We start from the raw sequence: 23,654 nt of genomic DNA on the forward strand, positions 1-23,654 counted from the left end.
TGTGTAAATGATATTGATTGGTTGTAAATGCTGATAGGTTCATTACCTATTCTAAAAATGTTTAATTTTATCTGTAGAAGGTTGATAAGGGATAATTAACAAAAAATAACTTCCTCTATTGATGGTAATTTCTGAAACTTTACAGTCTTTGGTTGCAGACATGACTTTTTGATCATTTTAAGAAGTAACATTTTAATAAAACTGTATTTGGATATTTATGCTGGGTGTGATTGCTGCCCTTCATCTGAAAATGCAATTTTTCTGGCATGTCAGTATTTTTGGCTTGAATACTCAGTAGTATTAATGTAATTTAATGTTCTTTCAGAGATTGTACTAGTGAAACATTAATTCTTGAGTTTTCATGGCTGCTGTGTTCACTTGCTATTGAGGTTTTGAATTTATATTGTTAAGCCCGAAACAAGGTGTTTGAAACACACATAGGAGTGTGAGAGCCCCAGAACTCTTATTCAATATGAGACATGGTGGTGATATTCACTTTTTGTTTGTCCCCAATCCAAGAACACCTTTAATGAAAATCTGATTTCCAGTGGACTGGCTCCTAAACCTATTAGAGAAATATAGCAAGAACAACAATTTAGGGTTCATTCACTCTAAAAAGGGCACATGCCGTGAGAGATCTATGGGAACAGCCATAACTGACCTCATTCTGAAAATGAAAGTTACCTGGCAGGAATTCTGCTCTCTGATTAGAATGCCTCAGTGACTCACCTGGATCAGGTATGCAGAAGAGCAGGATGAAAATACCTAATCAGCATACAGTGGAGTTATTTAGAAAGCATGATGGTTAAACGATCAGCATAGGCGAGCCACAAATCTAGCACATTATTTTTCTTTTTGAAGAATGTGGTCAAGATGTCTAGTTACAGGTTAATGTAGATCAGCAAGTTGCCCCCCTAACAACAATCGGCCATTGGTAGTGCTGCTCACTGTTTTCAGTAACCGGTCACCCCAGCTTAAATCCCCATAAATGACAAGCTAATGTAAATGTAAAAAAGTGCCCCTGAACAAACACAAGTCATATGATCGCTTCTGGGCAATACATCAGTGTTGAACCCTGACATTTTTTTAAGCCGGGTGGGAAGAAATTGTAGGTGGGTGGCAGCCCTTGCAATGTAATTTAACTCTTCAGTAACCACCCAAAAACAGCCGGGTGGTTTCTGAAAAGTGGAGGGTGGTGATAACACTAAGCAGGCAGGGACAGCACTGAATTTTTGACAGAATCTACAAATACAATAAAATGCTTTCACGCATGTTTAACAGAACAGATTAGAGCTAGTCTGCATGGGTACAATGACATCATCTCTGCTTTTCCAGTTAGCTGCAATTAATGTCATTATAGTGTTTGTGTTGTATAAACGTATTATAACATTCACAGAGAGGTATAACTGGAAATTCCAGGTGGGAAACTTTTTGTCTGTTTTCTTTTTTTTTTTTTTTTTTCATAAGCAGCTACATGGTGTTTTACAACATTGGCATCTACCCAGAAGTGACTTTTTTGTAAAGCCTGAGCTTTTTTTTTGCTGAGTTTGAGATTTTACTGCTGCATCACTGTATGAGCTCTGTTGCGTTGTCACATGTAATCGGCAGCAATGTGAGGGGCTTCTGATGTTTATGAAGGGGCATTGGAAAGTGAAGTGAAGACAGATTTTTATTTCAATCAAAGAGCCCCTCAGAAAGAAATCCATTAGAAGCCATTGTGTGTAGCTCCATGATCTCAGTGGTTCCAGTATTGATCTCTGTTCTGTTTTCCCTGGTGGTTATGGTCCGCACATTTCAAGAGATGTGATTGTTGTTTGCCCTCCTAAAACCTATTATTGTATTTCATTTTATCAATGTGGTATGGTTTTCTTAAGTAGAAATATACAATGTAACATTTACGACATACAAACCCCTGCTAAGGTTAACTCTAGCAAACATTTCTTTGATAGTATAGGGCAGGGCTTTGGCTGGGCTCTTCACACCTGTTCAGAAGATTTCACTTAATTTCTAGTTACTGTGACCTCAAAATCATCTAAAGCCTTACTGGAGACAACTTTTTCCCATGACAACTCTGTTACAGATGTCACTTCTCTGGATACAGGCATCAGTAAAAACTTTGCAGTAGTACTAAGTCCACACTGGCCAAAACGAAATAATTTTTTTTACTTTTTAATTACAACTTTCTTAGAAAAGAGCCTTTAAACCTTCACAGTAATTTGCTTACACACAGCTGTCATCATACTCTTTTATCCTAATGGGATCTATTGATTCATTGGTCCTGATTTATTAAAGCTCTCCAAGATTGCAGAGGATAGACTATCATGGGTGAACCTGGGTGATCCAGCAAATGCCTCTGGATCTCCTAAAATAATCTCCTTTTTGGCAAATCTTTTCAATCCATGACTATTTCCATGCAAGGTTTGCTTCATTAACCAGGTTCACCCATGATAGTCTATCATCTCTAGTCTTGGAAAGAGCTAATTATTCAGACCAATTGAATCCATCTTAAGTAGAAATTCCATTTTTTCTACGTGGCTGGTTCACATGCTGCAGTTCAGTTTGTCTTTTAAAGGGAAATTTACAAGCCTATTTACATATGCATATCTACATCACAGCATTCGCTCAGAGGTGTATATAGGTCTTTAAAGAACTACTCTGGTCTAAAACTTATGCTAGAAGGGAAAACTACTAATGGAAAAGTTAGCTTCTTTCTTAAACCCAGCACCCAGAATATTATCTGTTTCGTCTTGATGCAAGATCATTGGGCACCTATTTGAGCCACGCTTTATCTGTCACCATCCATTTCTTTACAACATATAGATCTAAATGGTGCTTAGTAGAATTATTTAGACTTTTAGCCTAACATAGCAGCTACCAGCAATAGGTAACAGCAAATATAATACATATTAAATATTAATAAATGGTAAAAATAGTACTTCACATCTTTGTAAATGTTATCTTTTTCATGTAACTTAAAATGAAAGTTCTCTCTTTTCATATACATTAAATGTTAATGACCAATGGCCAATTAAAGTATCTCATTTTAAGAAAACCTGTAGTTATATCCTTCTTAAAATTGCTGTCTGTTTGTTGCTTTATATTTTTTCAGTTATTTACTTGAATCAAAAATCAGACTCAGATCAAGCATGTGTACTAGAAAGTTGGTGAGATTAGAACTTCTGATCAGAAATGAAAATGAAAGAAGGATCAGCACTGCCAAATAGCATGCTTCTGTCAGTAGAGGTTTCCTTAAAAATCAAAATAAGACTCCAGCTATATAACCCGCACCTTTCAGAGACCTTTCCTTCATCTCTGCTTCCCACCTCGGTATGACCTTATTCATTACAGCAAAAATAACCCGTGTCTTACAGTACTGGTTAGACACCCCACAATGCAGTACTTGGTGCATGAGCAACACAAGGCCTAAGTGGGAAAGTTCCAAGCCACAATCGCATATCAACCTTCAAAAAATCAGGGTTGGCGTATAATCATTGGGGGCTGTTGCTGCATAAAGAGAGGAGGCAAGGTAATAGTTGGATGTGGCTGAAACTGAAAGGTATTTTATATACAGAAGAGTAATTTGTGTATATTTTAGAAATAATGTAAAAAGTGTGCTTTTAAAGTGATTTTTCTTTACCATAATTTCTTCATCGGTCTATCAAATTCAACCACAAGCCATTTGACCTTTAATCCTTTATTAGGTAACATCTATTGGAGGAGATAACTAACACTCTTTTGTAATAGAGGACATTGCTTTATTTTATACACTGATCAACCAAAACATTAAAACCAACAGATAAATATTTCATATGTCCCCCTAGTGATACTTAAACAGCCATGATCACTAAAGGCAAGGACTCCACTGACGACCACTGAAGGTGTCCTGTGGTATCTAGCCCCAAGATGTTGGAAGAACCTTCCTAATTTTAGTTAGGAATTACCAGCCTGAAAAATGTCAGGTTCGGCAGCTATTTAGAATACATTTAACATGTAACAAAGTATTAGAGCGATTTGAGGGAAACATTTACTGTGCCCCTAGCATTTTCAAAAAGAATGTTTGGTAATGGCAGCCAACATATTTTCTCCATGGCTCACAGGCTGGAGCTTAGTGTCCTTTCTGTGTCTTGAATAGTGTGTAAAAGTAGAAAACCCTCTAAAGGTTTTTACCTCCACACAGGGCTTCACTAGATAGAGATTTCCTCACGTTTTCTCAGAAACTGGAACCCCTGTCAGGTTTGTGTTTCTCTGTGATGCTGTCCCAGGATTTCCTTCACTTCCTGACTGATGAATCTGTTGTCATCAGGACAAGAAATAAGGTTACAGAGTCCCAGATAACAGCAGAAACGAAACTATGTAAAACAAAAGCATTGAAGTCAGCAGAGAAGCTCTAATGGGTTGATAAAAGTAATAGCAATAGTTTTGGAAAGTATAATGGCTGGCAGGTCCATCTGAATTTGTAGTCATTCCACATGTGCATTTTTCTGTGACGGTGGAATTGTCTGTGAAGAGTTTTTAAGTCATTTGGCATTTTGAAGAACCCGATAATACAAAATAGTTTGTATCTTAGTGCAAGACTAGAAAATATTCCCTGACTACAAACAATATAGGTTTATTTTTCTGCAGCAGGAGCCTTTTTTTTTCTAATAATGTGCCATAAAATGTGAAGTTAAACAGTTTCAGTAAGGATGCTGTTCGTCATTTATTTATTTTTAAATCCTGTCCTTATGGCATGTGGTGGTAAGTGGTAGATAGACTATGAAAGGCTTTGGTGTCAGTAGCTGTCATGTTTTGCATTAATTTTAGGGATGGGTTTCTAAGCTATAGCCATAGTAAAGCACAGGCTAATTTCAGACATATGGTAAACTGCAGTGGTTTGCTGCATGCTTAGCTGCACTGCACTCCAGGGGAACCATTTGGGAACCATTTTGTGCACATAGTTGCGTTTACATTACAGTGGTTTGCTGCACAGTTCTTGGATGCAACGTTTAGTTTCTGACCTTCCTTGAGCCGCCAGCCGTCTCCACTCACATTTTCCAAGCTCAGTAAGTTGAACAGGGTTGCTTTGTGGTTGTGACCCATAATCCTTTTCCGTTCAGCCACCATATCACATCAGCACTTGACTACATGACATAACATTTGTTAAACTCTGCAGCTGACACTAAAAACAGCACCTGGGTGCATACAGAGACGCTTAAGAGCAGCTCATCAGGTAGGCCTAGACCACACGTCCAAAAGAAGTCTAAGAAGACGTGAGCAAATTTATTGAGAAGCACATTATATCCAAAGTGTTGGTTCTGTGTAATAGATTATAGTATTAGTTGTCCCTTGACTATGTAGCTGATCCTTCGGAGTTGCCTTTTTTTCCCATGCATGGGAATGTGTTTTGCGATTTTATAGGTTTTTAATTCTGCTTGTTTTTAGTTGTAAGATGTACTATTTGTAAATTGTGATAATCCTCACCTAGCAAGACATTTGTTTTATACGGGATCTGGATACAAATATTATTACAGAACAGATAAAGATTCTTGATGGAATCATTCCTTTTTATAGTGTTTGGAACCATAAAGCCACATATTCTGCCGTCTTTATTATGTTGCGATAAGGGATAGAGTTTTGGGAAATCTTGGGTTTTTTGTTTTGCTGCCATTTATTTTCCAATCATGAATGTATACTGATACTCCTTAAGGAGACCCTGTCACTTTTCCCATGCCCTAACTATATTCTTTCATAACACTCTTCCTTCTGTCTGCCACTGCAAAATATCCACACATCCGTGGTGTTGTCTCCTTTTATTATCAAAGCTTAGATCTAGCATTGTAATATAAATATCCAGTGGCAGCCATGATGAAGCGAGAGATCACTGATAAGGTAATATAAGGTGGTCTGGATTAGGTTATTAACAAACATTATAACTTTGCCTTATAAAGACCCTTTATGTACAACAGAGAATATGAGGCCTGAAACCTGAATATTTTCTAGCAGGGATGTCTGGATATCAGGGTTGGCTCGTCAGAAAGCGGTTCACATACAGTATATGAATTTCAGCTTTATCTATCTGCATGCTTTGAGTTTAGTTTTCGAAAAGGTCGTTCATTTCAGTTTCTCTTTCCTTTTCTGTCAGACGTGATCAGACAGATAATCATTGTGGTGACAGTAGTGGAATTTCAGGAACTTTCCAGTTCCTTCTTATAAACATTAATATGCAAAGGGGACTCCCTCTTTTTATTATCGTGTTTGCCTTTTATAAGTCTATTGTGAATTTACGTCAATATTTGTCACTTTATTTTGAAAAAAAAAAAAAAGAACTTTCCTTAAGGGACTGTTCTTAAATGTTTCATAGTATTTGTAATGGTTTAGTTTCTGACATAGTATTTTGCCTCTGCAAAGTAGTAATACAATAAAACTTAAAGTTCACGGTGTATATTATAATGTTAAACCTGTATTCTATAAAATGAGACTGTGGACAAAAAGATTCCAAAGCTTCAGTAGCAGCAGTGTTGATGTTAATTTATATTTTGCATTTGGTCAGTTTGAATATCTTATACCATTTGGTCATTTTTTCTCATGTGTACCCGATCACTTAAATTACATATGCAAATTAACTTGTTAAATTTTTTTTTTATTTCAATTTTGTTATTGTTTTTTTTTTACATATAAATATTTTACACACAATTTACCAAATACCAGTGGTGTTCTCTAGGGACATTCAGTTTCAGAAAAGCGAATAAATAAGAGAAAAAACAAGTTAACAAACAACAATAACAATACAGGGAAAAACAAGACGTTGGTACCAATCAAATCAAACAGCTTGCACCCTTAATGGCGGCCCATGTCCCCCCAATCTTGGTATGAACATCACTAAATATTGTGCTATCTTGTTGGGCTGGGGTAGGCTTCAATTTTCTTTGTGTTTTAATTTAGTCAGGACGGGGAAAAACAATGAGGGAGTTAATGTTATTTTGAAAGGCATTTTTATTATTTTTATATGTGCAGGTTTAATCGATATGCCTGGTAATCCCATTATAATGGTCCTTGTTCATGATCGTTCACACATTACTTATGTCACTATTGCAGAGCTACTGTCAGCTGATGTTTTGTAGTGATGACTGTAGTGATCATGTTATACAAGCGATCACCATGTCCTGTGATGTGCTATCCCCAGCAGGACCAGCAGAGAACTTTTTATTGATGTGTCAGCAGTATCAGAATTGTAAAAAAATTATTCAGAATTGTAAAAAATATAAGGTCAGCTGAACCCTGTCAGAATCCCTAAAATTCATCTTTTGCAAAACAGTTTGTAACACTACTGTATATTTCATGTTTATTTAAATTTTAATCCATTTATCAGAAGTAATGCAAATATATTTTTCTAAAAAAAACTAGTAATGTTACAAGTCTTTGTGTGTAGAGATCTGTGCACAAATGTTTAAATGTGTGTAAAATATACAATGTGAGTTTATCCTATGTGTACACAAAATAGCATACTTGAGATTTTTTAGGGTTGGTACTCTTGCACTCTTTTTAGTGGTGACTTGAGAGGTATCACATTCCTAAGGTGTGAGTCAGTCACTGAAAGCCCCTTCATACACAATGCATTTCCAGGCATTTTAATGTTTAATAATGTATATGTGTGTGTGGTTTGCTTGTTTGATTCAGAATTTAATTAAGCCATGTAGTTGACTCAAATGGAGCTGGACAAAATGCAGTGAACTACATCTTATACCATGCCAACCCACATCTAAGCAACACGTGGTAATTCAGCTTTTTGACGTGAAAGTTCCTTATTTATTTGTCCTTAGTTATGTGGATCTTCAGTTCTTGGTGGAACCCTACTATGTATAATGGTTTATTATGGCTGAGGAAGGTGGATCAATAGGTTAATTTTGCCAGCTTTGTCCTTTCAAAATGACTTCAATATGGATAAAATGCTTACCTTTACAGTTGCAGATACACTACCACTAATTTTAGTTTTTTGGCTTTTTTGTGAAAGATAGATGACAATTTGCAGAGTATATAGATGTCTAATATGCTCACAAAACAGCACCAAACTATGATGCTAAATGTTGTCTATAGACAACACATTAAAACACACACATATATACATTTTTTTTTTTTAATAGGCCATTCATTTAGCTTTACCGTTATGAAAAAGTGAAGGGAAACAGGGATAAAAGACTTTGATTTTAAAAGAGGGATCGTCCATCCAAACGAGGGATAGTTGGAGCTATGTAAGACTATACAACACCCTAGTTGGAAAAGATACTGGATCAGAGGAAGCCGCCATCTTGTACATCACGGTACACTCCTGAAAGGACAGAAATCCTATTCAGCCATTGGATAGCCACTGATGATGTAACTCCTGCACATGTGCAGAACCTACGTTGTTTCTGGTGGTTGCTGCACACACGTGCTGTGCCATGTAGAGTAAAGAGCCAGGGCCTTCGTTTTTTGACAAAAGAAACATTGCATATCTCTTTTGCCCATTAGTTCTATTTCCTGTTGACTTTTTGAGTTTATTAGCTTGAACTGGGCAATCTGAATTCCTAATTGGTAATCACTCACTAAACACTAAAGCATGTTGCATGCATAAGATATTCTGCCCTTCATGGGGTGTGGATAGGGCGAACCCCTGGACTTTTGGATTTGCTTGACTTTTGTGTTTTCCATCAATATTTACCATCAAGTCTGATCTTGGACCCAGCACAGCAGATGTTGTGCAGATTAAGCAAATTTTGTGGATGCCTGAAAATTTGATGTCTGTTAGCAAAATAGCTGGTATAGACAATCTTGTATTCTGCATTCATTCAGGGGTAAACAGAACCCATGACCTCCATCTGCCAGTGCTAAATGGTGATGGCTGACTTGTGTAATGTCAGTACAATTACAATTGAATACTGCAGTTTACAGTGATTAGTTGTGCTGAAAAATAAGCATGCTCGTGAACTTGGAAGCATGATGACTGTTATCCTTTTATCTGATCTAAAGTATCGTGTAGGACAAACCATAGTGGCCGTTTTCACATAATTGTACCTCAATGTCTGTGTGTCTGATGTGTTGTGTCATAGGCAGCCGAGTATCTTTTTGACAAGTACCTTATTTTGCGTAAGCTATTAAATTATGTTGTGAAGTACTTTATACATCACTTATAAGGATGTTAAAAAGGTGTGTTGTCCAAGCTTGCTATTTTGTAATGTTCTTATCCTCTATCTTTTGATTTTGTGTCATGCAATCTCCACAGTCTTTCCTTTAGACTATTAGATTATTCTCATAGACCCACAAAACTAAAAATAGTGCAATTTGCTGCTGTTTACTGAAACACAGGCATAATGCATCACAGCTGTTTTGTTCCTGATGTGACAGACATGTAACAACCCACCTAATGTTAACATTCTAATTGAAAAAAAATGGTTTAGTTTTTTTCATGCCTGTAAAAACTTTTGTTTTTATAGTTTTTAAAATTATTTTTCATGACTGAACAGAGTGAGTGAACTGGCAGATTGATATGACGGGTAGTTATTTCTGCAGCCTAAAATTTCCTTATACTTAACAATTACCTTGGATGTTATATTTCACATCGTCAGCCCTGCTTATGGGATAATATGTGGCCCTTATTTAATTTTGCTTGCTTTGTCCAAGCTTACAAACAAGTATTACTGGTAATTGAAATTGAGTGCTAATCATTTTCTTGTTTTGTTCTCTAAATTTGATGCTTTTAATTAAAAAGATATAAGGTAATTAAATGGTTTGCAGCTACTATCTGCAGCAACCAAACAATTAAATGTGGGGGATTTTGATGAAATGTTTTCGATTTTTATAAATAAAAACACACATATATATATATATATATATATATATATATATATATATATATGCATAGAAAACCCTCTATATAGGTAGCTCAATACACCAGTGACCAGAAACAAGAGTTTTCTTTAATAATTGATTTAAAGAATGTTTTTTTATCTATGTGCAGAATGGTTCTTCTTCTCTAGATTCTCTAATAAAAACTTCAATATTTAGGATGTGGCATTTATGTGTAAAGCTACATTCTGGCAAACAGGTGTATTGCATCTCTCAGGAAAAACGCCTTTTTGTGTTAACATTACACTGAATCTGTTCTGGTGACTACTGTGCCTCATGCATTGAGGAGAACCCTCTCAAACATAAACACTAACATTGATGAAACCTGACTGATTCTTGTCCTTTTATCATCTTATATAAAACTTACAGATACGGTTTAGACTGAGTTTTAGGTTCAGCTTGATGCTTTAATGCCTATATAGGTATAATGAAGGTGTAATGAATCTGGTTTAATTTCAAGACCGAGCATTCCAAGTTGAGTGAGTGGTGGTGTAAGTAATTATGGGTTAGGTTTTCTCTATCTCTGTGTAGGAAGCCCAAAAGGACAGTATCATTTTTGCTTGAATAACAGTACTTATCTAATTTTGTGACTGGATGGCATCCTGATGACGTCCTTTGCCTATATATAACTGAAGTTACATGAGTACCAGTTTTATTTTTTCTAATTGCAGAATGCATATTATTTTGAATGTTTATATTGTAGATGTAGATTGTAGATGTTTCTCTGTTGTCTTTTTATAAACAATAGGTCTTAAAAATATTTTTTATTCCCTTTTCTTTAAACTGTATTTTAATTTCTGTTCATTAGTTGGGTAATTACCCACTTACTCACTACTGTTACTAGACAAAATTGAGCTTCCTGGTAAAGTAGATTTCAAGGTTAGTGGCTGGAGTCTAAATTGGATGGGAATGGAAGGAGAAGAATGATTGCCATGGGCATGATACGAATGGAGAACAGGGGCAGACATAAGGAAGTTCAAAGTTTGCCTCTGCCTGAGGACTGAGAACCCTCCTCAGCCAACAAAGTCCTCCACAAGTTATTTCTGCACAGGAGCCCATTGTTGGCTACGCCTGCCACTGAAGGAGAAAAATTATTACAAATGTCATGATGAGAAGAGAGAATAAGAGAGTAAAAGAGATAACAGGCATGGATGCTGTTCTGATATGATACTGAAATGTCTATTTTCTTATTAGATTTGGTGGGGTACTTATAAAGGAGTGAATGTGAAATATGACAGAATAGGCAGTACACCTAAAAACAATAATTGGGTTAGTCTGGTTTTGGCAGCAAAGGAAATACTCTCTTTGGCATACCAGGTTGTCTTTGCCAGCAAAATGTTGTTTAATTTGGAATCTTTCACACAGTAAATATTTTGCGTGAAGGTTTTGATGGAATCAGCATTTCCCTGTTTATGTGGACCTGGATCAATCTGGAGCAGTGAATTCATTCACAGTGAATCTTTGTGTTCGTTTACACAGATTTGAGGCAGCATGAGAACTACGAGCATTGGGGCAGGTCAAAGGCTGTGTTGCTACGTACACAGCAAATTATCTAAATAGAATGTCCTAATAGCCTTACAGGAGAACCTAACATCTGTGCACACAGCTTCTCTAAAGCTACGTACACACTTCCAATTATTATCGTCGGAAAACGAACGACGAACGTTCCTGCACGATATATATGAACGATCGTATAGCACCGATCCTGCACAGAGAGGTAACGACACGATCGTTCGTAGATATTGTATACACAATAGATACGATCGTTTAAGCGATAGAGGAACTATGTGCACGACAGGAAAGTGAACGGACGTTCGTTCATCACGCATGCTCTGACCATGGACGATCAACGAACGACCGTACACACGAACGATGTTCAACGATCGTCGCCCAATCCGATCCGCCGGTCCGGTCGTTCGTTTCCAACAATTTTCCTCGTTCGTCGGCGTCCTTGGTTACTTTTTTACGAACGATTTTTTGCCCAATCGATCGTTCGTCGTTCGATTGGAACGATAAAAATTGGAAGTGTGTACGCACCTTAAGAGTTTAGATAACTCTTTAAACAGATAAGTGTATTACCAAAGTGGGGAGATTTGATGTGGGGCCTTGGCTGTCTCTTTAATAATGATCCTGATAGGTTCAAGTTTACTACCATTGTGCTATTTTGTGACTCCTGAGACTGGTATTCTTGTTCAGCATTATCATACAGCTGTTACTGATGTCCTTTTGTTATCAAATGTTTAGGGTGTTTAAAAAAGAAAAATGACAAACGACGGGAGAATAAATAACTGCAAATTTGTTTAGAGAATTTGGAGAATTTGAACAACTATTCTAAAGGTTTCTCATGTATGTCTCCCCCTCTAGTGGTCATAAGTGGTATTACTAAGTGGAAATCTCCAGTTTACTGAAAATCATTTAATCACAGGCCATTTTCTGATATCATGGTACTGAAACAGACCTTTACAATGTCACTCCTAAAAATCACTATAAATCAGATTTGAAACCTTTATGGTGTAAAGTAGAAACTGTTTCAGTTTTTTAAAGACTGTCAGAATCATTGATATGTCTTTATTCAACTGTCCGTTTCAACTCATATCTGATGACAGTTGTCTCTGGTACAAAAATGATAGGATATCCAACATTTTTGAGTAGTCACAGAAACTAAATGTGAAGGAAAATCATTCAAACACCTGTTCTTTTGACAAACTGTCAATGAAGGGATTTCCACTTGCTTTGGGAAGATCTCCACTTCTTGCGGTGTTTGATGAGCCTAGCATTGAAAGATTCCATGAAAGTGCATGGTTGGCTCAGTGGCTAGTGGTTTTGCCTTTGCAGTGCTAAATCCCAGGTTTGAATCCCTGCCGAAACACTATTTGCGCAGAGTTTGTATGTTTTCCTCGCTCATGCAAGCATTTGCAAGAATTTTTGATGCTTGGAAATTGGAAAAAAACTGCTTTTCAAAGCATTAAACATGGCTGGATTTGCAAATGATTGCAAAAAATAGTGTTTTTATCTAAAACTATCTGTAAACGCCTATAAAAGCCTAGCAGTGACAGCCTGAAACCACTCTCGGACTCCTAGTGCTTGACAAAAGGAATCCATGGGCTGAAAACCCCATTGTAAAATACTATTAGTTGGAACCAACCCTAAATAGTACACAAATATTAAAAACAAAAACAAATGATGGGTCCTAACCATTCCCTATTTTATTTAAAAGAAAAGTACACAACGTTCTCATTGTGTTGTGGAACACATGACATGACAAATAGTAATAGACTATTCTTAATATTGATTTTTACATGGCTCGGACAATTAAGGGATTCTCATTGTTTAGGCTGACTGAACCAGAGACATGGCTACTTCTTCTGAGAGAATTTACTGGACGTGCACAACACAACCATGCTCCCATAGCCAGCAATTCCTGATTTTTCTTGAACTGCTTATTCAGTGAATGTTGTTATTTATATTTATTGCAGAGATACAATATGCATACCATGTGATCTTATTCTGTACAGTGGGTTTAGCAGGTTGGATCTGCTTCAATAGATACGCATACAGTTTAGGAAACTTAATCTAGGATAAATTGTGAGTCTATCGTAAGTAGCTTGAAGCCCATCCAATTAACACAGAGCAATACAATATTCATGGAGCTTTGTCTACTCCATATTCTGAAGTGTTCTGCAAAGATGTTTATACCTCCTAAATAATAACCTTCTGAAATAAAGTTTGTCCTAGCTGATACCCATGTACACTGTGATTGCATTGATGAACTAGACTTCACCTTACAGTAGGTCCAGATTTTGTAAAGGATAAAGTTTGTCTTGCACATTTGTGTTGCAGGGTCTGTGCCTTTCTAACGTATAGTACTTGTGATGAACAACAGTTAGGCTATATTATCAGAATACCTATGCTCAAAGTTTAGTAGGAAAGTTGAGTACATTTAATTAAAAGAAGTAAAAAGAAAATGTAGGGATTACCCACATAAAAAAAAGTTTGAAAAGTTTAGCTGCAGTTTGTTTCTGCCTTATTTATGTTGGCATAAATTAGTCCCATTGTTTAATTTTATTAGGCTAATGCATTGCATGTTAGGTGGGGGTGTACTGCATTTTCTAGTACTGTACATAGTTAAATATAACAACTAGTGTCTGTGCCAAAGAGTGTATATAGCCTTTCTGTGCATTTCTTTTGGCATTAAGGAGATTGTCTTCCACAAACTGACCTTAAAGAGTTGTCTTCAATGTGCTAATAAAACTTTTGGATACAAATTTTGTGTTTGGTACACATCTTTTTTTATACCCAGTATTTCGTATACAATGCAGGCAAATTGCAGCTGGTGTGTGGGAAGGTTCAGGGTGCTGTTCGTAGCTGCAGATATCAGTGTCTTGATGGGTGGATATCAGTGTGTAGAAGTGGGCATTTAGGCAGGCTGTATGTGCTGACAGAGTAACAAACCTCCATGATTGAAAAAGCTAAAGAAAATAGATAAAAGGGACAACCTAAGAAATTTACTGGGGGAGGAAAAGGATAGATGATGCTGACTTTCCTCCAACCAGCAGGCTTTATTTGACTTGCTAATATACAGGTAAGGTTAAATCAGAGGAGAGGCTCCTATACAACTGCAACACTGAAAACAAGGCTGGAGTTCAGCTTTAGGATGTCTGTGACTAACCTATAAGATCTGAAAAGTCGACCTGTGTTTAGTTTGGTTTTTCCTTTTATGAAAGTTAGCATTGAATAGCTTTTTGTGTTTTTAAGATTGTAAGCTCTTCTGGCCAGGGTCCTCATCTCCTCTTGTGTCACTGTCTGTATTTATCTGGTATTTGCAACCCCTATTTAATGTATAGCGCTGGGTAAAATGTTGGCAGTATTAATATCCTGCCTATTGATAATAATTATAATTTATGTTGACAAATTGTTAACGATGGGCATTCATCTTTATGTGGACATAAGAATAGATCTGGTTGCTATTGGTTACTGTACATGTCTTTCCTAGTCTAGAAGACCGTTGAGATGTGCAATAAGCTGTGAACTTGTTGCACCTGGATACAGTAGAATGTGTTGTTGATCTTGGCCTTGTCTTGTGGTGTTTGCTATACATTACAGCTACTTGATTGATGACCAATGACACCCATTCTGCTTCCTCCGAGTGAAACCAGATGTGTAAATCACACTGGTTACATGTGTCATACTGAAATGTGGCCGTTACCTAAAAATCATCCTTTGTAATAATTCTAAACTATATTTATTAGTTCTTGGTTGGCGCTGCCCTTTTAATTACTGCGCAGCAGATGGGCCGTTCTCTAGGAGCCCTGTGTATACTAGAATGTCACTATTGTGTAGTATTGTACTGCTGACATACAATAGTCAGGCACAGAATGACAGGACACACAGTGACAGAGGGCCAAGGTTTTGTGACTGGAGACAGAGGTTGGGATAGCAGGCCCAGCAGGGTGTATACAGAATACCCTGTGATTCTCTGATTAGTCACGCTGACTTTCCAGGGAATTCACAACACAGAAGGGGGGGACTGGTGGAATCGCAGCGCTGCTGCATGTCTAGCAGCTGCCACAAACCACATGAGCGAATATACACACATACAGGAGTTACACCGCATTATAGCCGGTAGACAAACTGGACAGATGGTGCAGCACTTTTTGTAACGGGATGATCTTTTTTTACATGTAGCAGCAGTGACAAAACTTTTTCAGGACTTCTATTTGAACTTTTTGGGTCATGAGTAATTGTTTAGTTATTATACAGGTCATATATTCTTTTATGCGCTTTGTCATGCTCACTAGGTAGTAAAGGCAAACAAGAAATACCTGATAAGGCATAGAGTGATCTCATTTACACATATTTAAATCAGACGTGGAGGAGATGCGGGGACGGTCAGAGTTCATTTTACAGTGGAAGTTAGGAAGTAGAGGGATATATGCCATACGGACCAGTCTGATAACAAACTATCCAGAAGGATCTTGTCTCCACATATTTTATTTTTAATCTAACTATGCCAATGTATGTTCTTTATATCTTTTATTTCTGATATAAGTAAAGAATAGCTTAGAAAAATATTTTACATTTTGCACTTTATCTTTGTACCAATATTATTCCAATGTTTTTAGCATAGCAGATACTTACGATGCATTGTGTTAGTGCTGGAGTTCAATTAAATAGAATCTATCAGACTCGTTTCAATAAGTGCATAATACAGGTTACTGAAACACCTAAAAGTAAGGTTTTTTTAAATTTTGCTGCTAGCTGATTTTTGTTTAATTGAGTTGATAAATGTCTTGTTTGTGTTTGGTATACTATTGGCACCCATCATCTTAGGAAGGGAATGACAGCAGTCCAGACAGGTAGGCTGGATTGTGGTTTGACTGATCTCATAAGATCATTGGATCATCTAGCTGTAATGAGTAAATGTTCTATCTCTCTTTTTTTTTTTTTTTTTTTTTTTTTTTTGTGTGCACTTACTTTGAGAAAGACAGCGGTAGTACACAAATTTTTCAGCATTACTAAGCATGAAGCAGAACCTGCATATGTATTAGATGACTCTTACTGGCTCTATGTGAATATATATTTACAGTTTTCTAAACAATTTAAATTATCTGCATAAAGCTTATCACACTTATTTAAAAAGACTGTAGTTTCTATTTACCAAATAGTAGTAGAAAGATTAGCTGAATCATTTTATATTTTGTGTTTGGTGTTATTATAACCTATATTTATGTGTTTGTCTGCAGGTACACGCAGTAATCACCATGCTTGATCAGGATCATTTTCGTTTCTACAAAGTTTAAAAAAAAAAAAACCGCTGTGTTGCTCATCTAGACCAAAGCACGAGACTCGTACAGCTTGACAATGGATAGAACACAGGCGGGTTACAAAGGGCAGAATTTCATGAAGGATTTAAACTGCCATGGACGTATTCAAAATAGAGGAATACTTAACAAAGACTCCAGAAAATCGTACCACCTGCATGGAAAACTCTCACCAAACATGAAAGAGAAAACTTGCAGTGTTGTTCTCACCAGACTGGAGGATGTGACTGGCTCTCGTATGGTGGACAGTCAGGGTGGAACAACGCCAAATATTTCTTGCTGGGTGGATGAATTTGGAACGCTTAAAGTTCACACTGGGCTTCCCTCAGAATCACGAAGGATAAGTCCAAAAGAGAAACTTTTTACGGGGCTGTCTGCTGGGTCAGTCTCCAAAATGGATTCCCCAGAACCTCGGAAACGAAGACTAGCTTCTCTCAATGCTGAGGCAGTAAATAATTTGCTTTTTGAGAGGGATGATAGTTTTTCTTCCAGAAAAGTTCACAAAGATTTAAACAAACCTAGCGAGAACTGCAAATCTACAGTAGATTGGACTGTAAAAAGAGCAGACAATGCTCCTCCAGGCAAAAAGAGCAAGCAGAGATGCGTAGCTCATAACAGGTCAGCATCATCAGATGATGTGTTTGATGATACTTTAAAGAGAGATGGTAATGAAGTATCCTATTCTCCCGCTCCAAAGAGACTGGCAAGTTTGAATGCTGTGGCTTTTTTGAAGCTCACAAATGAAAAAGGCCATCCTTTGAAACAAAGGAGCAAGTCCTGTGGAGACGGCGGACGTTCTGCCAGCAATTGCTCCAAATCCAAGTTGAAATCTAAAAGGTCTCACAAAAAGAACTGTGTCAAGTCAAAGAAAGACTTAATACATAGGAAGGCAGAGGACTACCATAACTGGCATGGGGGATCTAATCAAATTAGACTTCTAAAACCAGAGCATCATGAGTCTACGAGGTCATTAGGTAAAATGGAGAGTGTTCATGTCGAACAGTCTTCCAGCTGCCATGATGGCTCAGTACCTTTGTACCACAGACTGCCTTTATTAATGGGAGGACAAGCTTCCATGAAGCCCGAGTATGGAAGGCCAGGTGAAAAGTCCCCCACTCCCAAACAAGACTTCCAGCAGCCTTCTTTTCCAGTGCAGCAACTTCATCACTTGCCAGTTCCAGGTAGCCACTCAGATTGTATCTGCCTTTATGGCTCAACAGATCTAGCTTCTTCGGATGGAACCTACATTTCTTATGGCCAAAGTGGATTACCTTATAATGGATATTCAGATTTCTCCACGTACCCTAAAGATGAGGTGTTTTCACAACCAGAGCACTGCGAAGAACTCTTGGTGTCACAGAGCTCTTTACACCCCAGTGCAATGTGTGAGCATCTTCCATGGTGCAACTCTCGCTTTTCCTATGGAGAAGACACGGGGACTAATACGGATAGTCTGTGTGGGGTAGTACGGCTGCCTTTTGGCAGGGTTGTCAACACTCATACGGGACATAATAGCTATCCATACAAAAAGCCTTTAACAGCAGGTATGTACAATTTATGTTTTCCTTTTAGTACTATTGCTGTGATGTCTTTGTTTCCAATCTATATGTAAATAAATTACGGGGGGAAAAAACTTTCCCTGATCACTATTTTTATAATGCCATATTATAGAAGTCATGGCGCACTGCTTAGCACTGCACTGCTCAGCACTCAGCAATGTAGCCAACCAGCTGTCATCAGTCAACTGTCTCAGCTGAACTTTGCATAAAATGTAAGAGAGAGCTGTAAGAGACAGGGTTTTGGGCAGTATGACAGCTCTGCTTGTTGAGGATCTGAAGATGTTTTGTATCTGGTTCTTACCCTGTATCCTTTTCAAGTCCAACTATTCTGCCAGCAGAACTAACAGGCTACCTTCTCTCACTGAAAGCTTGCTTTTACCTTTTACACAAAACATTGCAAGATCTATCATTGTTTTCAGAGGGGGTCACAGAGCTGCTGTTCAGATCACTAATTATTTGTTGCCCACAGGAATGTCCTGGTGTATCAGGGTGAAGGTTTGCTGTAGGGCTTAGTTTACATTAGGGGTTTCACCAAAAAAAGTTATTGACATTTGAAAAAAATAGGTATTTTTTCCCCCTTTTTTAAAAAGGTTTCAATAATAAAAAATTGTGAAAACATGCTTTGCTAGGATTTTGCATTCACTTAAATCTATCTAAAAAAAATGCAGTTGTAAGTAAATGCTTAGCACCAGTAAAATCTAAATCAGGGGTGTCAAACTGGCCCCCAACATCCTTTTTTTTGGCCCCAAACAGGAATCCTAAATATGAACTGCAGCTGGCCCGCCGCTACATTGAAATAGCGCTGCTACTACAATTCCCGGCATCACTTGCGTCTATAGACCAGCGGGCTCTCTGCCTATGTGTGGCAGGGCATTGGACTGGTATAGATAGATGCAAGTAATACCGGGAATTTTGGTAGCAGCGCTATTTCATTGAAGGGGAGTTCCAGCCCAGCATTGGCCGCATCTGGCATTTCTATCACTTCCCTTCAGCTGTACTTTTCCTTGCTACTCCAAGGCATGGACTTGAATGGTTGGATTTTCATAAAAGAAAATTGTTTATTTTTATTGTTAGCCTGTGCAAAAAGGTTACCATTTTTAATTTACCAAATTTAACTCAGAAGGCTACAAATGGAGAAAGAGGCATAAGATTTTTCTTTTTCGCGAATAAGATTTTTTCGCGAATTTTTGTTTGTTTTGCTTGTTCAAGATTGAATGTGAAGCAAAACCTCTTTGTTTCTATATGAAAAGGTATTATATCTAATGAGAAGGAAAAATTTCAATATTAGCAATTTCAATTTATTATTTAATAAATTTCAAGGTTGGTTCGCGACTTTGTCTAAGTTTTTAATTTTGGCCCACTGTGCATTTGAGTTTGACACCCCTGGTCTAAATTGGTATACTAAAATAAATTATTACACTCCTTATAATACATGCCTACAATCTCCCATAACACCTGAATGTGCTTATACAAGCATTTAAGGGAGTTTTTACAACTGGCTTTTAAAAACCAAATATGAAAGTTATGGGTTAACAGAAGTGTTTATAGGCACTTGTAAACATTTCATTTTGTTTTCATTGAAGTGTTTATGAATGTATGTAGGTTGATTTCAATGGAAGCGTTCTTAAGTGTTTATAGGCGTTTATCACAATTACAAGCATTTAAAAAGGTAAAATACAGCATTCTCTTTAATGTCCTGGTGTGGACTGGCCCATTGGCATGAACAGGAATTTCATACATGGGTGCTTAAATGCTTAGTTTAAATGTTGGGGAAACAGTTAGTTTAGATTTAGTTAACACAATTTAGGTAAGACAGTCAAGGGAATAATACAAAGATAATAGAAATATGCTACATACTAAGGAAGCGAGCATTAGAAAGTTGGAACAAAATATTAGGGTGGTAGAAATGTGGCATGGCCGGGTTACTGCATACCTTTGGATTCAAACAACTTGCAACATCAAATTTGTGTGTTGCCCCGCTCATTTTTTTTAACCGTCCTGCTGCAGCTCACATTTATATCTAAAAAAGGGGTTTTAAAAACTATGCAGAAAAATGTACACAACTATCTTCATGCTCTTCATATTATTACTAATATTTTATTATTAATAATAACCAGGGTTTATATAGGACCACCATAATACACAGCGCTGTACAATAAATAGGGGTTTCAAATGACACACAGATACAGACAGTGACACAGGAGGAGGAGAGGACCCTGCCCCGAAAACCTTACAATCCACTGAATAACTTCAGTTATAAATATCAAATAAATAGAAAAGTGACTAATAATATTTGCAGAAAGGTTCAGAGAATCTGAGACTGATTCAGGTTCTCTTCTCTGAATATGTGAATGGTGATTGTCAGTTTAGTCAGCTGTGAAATATTTCTCCACCCAAACATGAATCATTCTCCTTTTGGCTTTCATTGAAGTGAATGACATAATCTTCTTTCTCTTTTTATCTAATACGGTGTTCTGTCTACACAACCATGAGGCTGGCTGACGAGGTGTGAATTCTTCATGCTTCTCCTGTCTCCAGGGAGAATTTTATACTTTTTTTATTTAAATTCCTTTTAATAAACTATTATAACTGAACTGACACATAATGAAATTAAAATTTGGGTAAGCTGTGGAAATGGAATGAACAAAAATACATTTTATAGCTAGATTACATGCAGAAAAAAAAAAACTTTAATTATGTGTTTATTAAAGTGTAAACTGCTTCCTTAGGTAGAGTAGAGAAGAGCTAAAACTCCTGACCTTTTTGCTGCATGTGTCTTATTTACTTTCTGTACTGGAATCTAAACAGAAAGTGATAAGTCTCTTCTCTTTTTCTTTTTTTTTATGCATGTTTCCATCACTATATTTGATTCCACATTTATGAAAGGATGTTTAAATTTTTGTTATGTTTTTAGTGACAAAGGTTCCTTGCCACACTGTAATCATCCTAAATTAATGATAAGAAACTCCATTCAATTGGAGTACTGATCCCCACATATTTAAATTTACTACAAATATGAAAAGTCTGCATTGTCTTACAGACTTTGCAGAAAAGTCTGCAAAGGCTTACATTGGAGCTGTTGATCACCAAAGATGTACCTGCACTACATCTAAAAGTTACAGTCAGGATTCTAACACACAAACACGACTTGTGCGCATTGTATTGTTTGGTGTTCTCCATTTTCAACATGGCGATAAAGTGGCAATTCAGTGCATACCCACATGGTGATTGAGTTATTTTAATATGGAAAGTAGCGTCTTTTTAGCTAATCACCACTTTCATAAATGTGACAAAATGGCATTTTATTGTATAAATAACACAATTTTTCTGATAAATGAGCCTCATTTGAATCTCGGCCAGGGCACTATCTGCAAGGAGTTTGCAGGTCCTCCCTGAGTTTGCCTGGGTTTCCTCCTCCCACATTCCAAAAACATGCAGTTAGGTTAAATGGCTTCCTCCAAAGTGACCCATAGACTGCATTAGTGACATGACTATGGACTTTGTACAGCTCTGCATAATATGTTGTCACTTTATGTAGTAATAATAAAAATAAAATGAAAGGTGAATGTAGGTAGCAGGAACACAGATAGCAGCAGTAAACTGACAGGGAGCCAATCACTCTAAAACATGTGATAATAAAAGATACAAAGTACTAAAGTTAAAATACTTCTGCCTTATTCCATGTGTTATGTGCATTGCCTTAATACAGCCCTTTAATTCTGTTAGGCTGCCCAATGCTCCAGAAAGATGCATGGAGCATTTTTGTTGTGTTGAGCAAGTCTGTTGACATGGTGCATTGAATTGCTATTTAGAAGCAATGACACCACATAACAATAATGCAAAGTACCATACTTTCTAGGTGAGACTTTGCAAAAAAAAATCTACTCTTCTATTTTACATACTTCATAGTATTTGTCTCACTTCATAGTGACTTATACTGTTATTTAGATCCTGCAGCACGGTAGCTTAAATTTTCTATCGTTTATCTTTCTGACCGCACTAATAAACTTGATCCTACTGTTGACATCCACACTGGGTTTTCGCCACATCATAAGCCTGCCAATGATTTCTTCTTCCAGTAGCTGTAAAACGTTAGGATGACAGCTTTGTACAGTGCAGTGATTGTCTCATTGCTGGCATTCCTCTGACTGATTGCAAAGGATTATGGAAGGTTTAGGTAACGATACTGTTTAGTTCATTATGCTAGCCAAGTTTGAAATACATGCAGTGATTTTAAATGGATTTATAACTCAACCCCCCATCATGTTAGAATGTTGGAATGTTAGATTACAACTTTTAGACTGAAAGTGTGTATGTATATAGAAATCCTAATCCCTCCCTAACACAACCTTAACCAGCCTTGTGATGGGAGGTAGTCACTTCTACGTGATGCACAGACAGCTGATTTTCTGATTGGGCTCTTCATCTGCTGGTGACTGTTTGGAAAACACAGGAATTTAATATAAAGTAGTTCATATTTGCAGATGTAATAGTAACAAATAAGCTGTCTGTAAATGGATCTGGTCATAATGAATCACCATACAAGAAAGATCAGTAACACTAGGATAAAGATTCAGTATAGAGCTACAAATCAATTAAAAAAAGTAAAGCTTGTTCTAAAGGGACTCTACAGCACTGTGCAGGTATTACATTGCTGCTACCCCAGTGTCATTTGAATTTGTATAGTATTTTGTGTATAAAATATTGATGGACATTATACCTGGGTGCTGCTTTTATATTTGATACATGTTAAATGATGTTGAATGGTTAAACAACAAAATGAATATCTAAGGAGTGATATTTTACTATTAGGTCTTGTAGCAAAAACGTTTTCCTTTAGAGTAACTATTATAATGTTCTGCTGTTGATGGTGTATTAAATACCGAAATGTAGTTTGAGACCTTTATTGCCTTCTAACTTGCTAATAATTGGCATAGAACTGAAGAGCCATACATAGTACCCAGGGGAGGAGGGGTGGATTTTAAGTACATATGTACATTTTAAATATTTTATTTGCAGACATTATTTAAGGCTAGATCCTCACCCGTTTACACACAAAAGAAGGTCCCATTGGCCACAAACCATGAGTTCCCAGTTTGACCACCCCAAACTATAGCACAACCAAAGCTCCATACATTATTATTTACTTGTAATAATATAGGAATGACATATTGGGTCCATAGTCATGCCACCAACTGTCCTTCACATTCTGATATCCTTCCATAGTCATGTACAGTATACCTAACTTAGTCTGAAGCCATTTTTTTGGGGGTGGGGGAGTGCAAACACAGGGAGTAAATAATTTTCTGGCTGTTGTACCCACATCTCAATATAGAACAAATAAACACTTTTTATGAAATCTAGAGTATTTTTTACCATTATCATTACTATTAAGAGCTTTTAGATTTAGAAA

At 36.9% G+C, this 23,654-nt stretch overlaps 1 protein-coding gene across 3 annotated transcripts in view; it reads left to right on the forward strand.

Moving 5' to 3' along the window:
• BAHD1 (bromo adjacent homology domain containing 1) overlaps positions 1 to 23,654 on the forward strand; it is a 104,667-nt gene that overhangs the window by 60,715 nt on the left and 20,298 nt on the right. For 2 of the 3 annotated variants that reach the window (XM_072429018.1, XM_072429020.1), the window contains exon 2: positions 16,605 to 18,226. In XM_072429018.1, coding sequence (XP_072285119.1) covers positions 16,723 to 18,226 — 1,504 coding nt within the window. In that variant the 5' untranslated portion in view covers positions 16,605 to 16,722. Of the gene's footprint in view, positions 1 to 16,107; positions 16,218 to 16,604; positions 18,227 to 23,654 lie in introns of those variants that run through there. The other variant, XM_072429019.1, reaches the window with a different exon arrangement.

The sequence above is a fragment of the Pyxicephalus adspersus genome, chromosome 12, assembly GCF_032062135.1.
Source record: "Pyxicephalus adspersus chromosome 12, UCB_Pads_2.0, whole genome shotgun sequence".
NCBI classification, from domain to species: domain Eukaryota; kingdom Metazoa; phylum Chordata; class Amphibia; order Anura; family Pyxicephalidae; genus Pyxicephalus; species Pyxicephalus adspersus.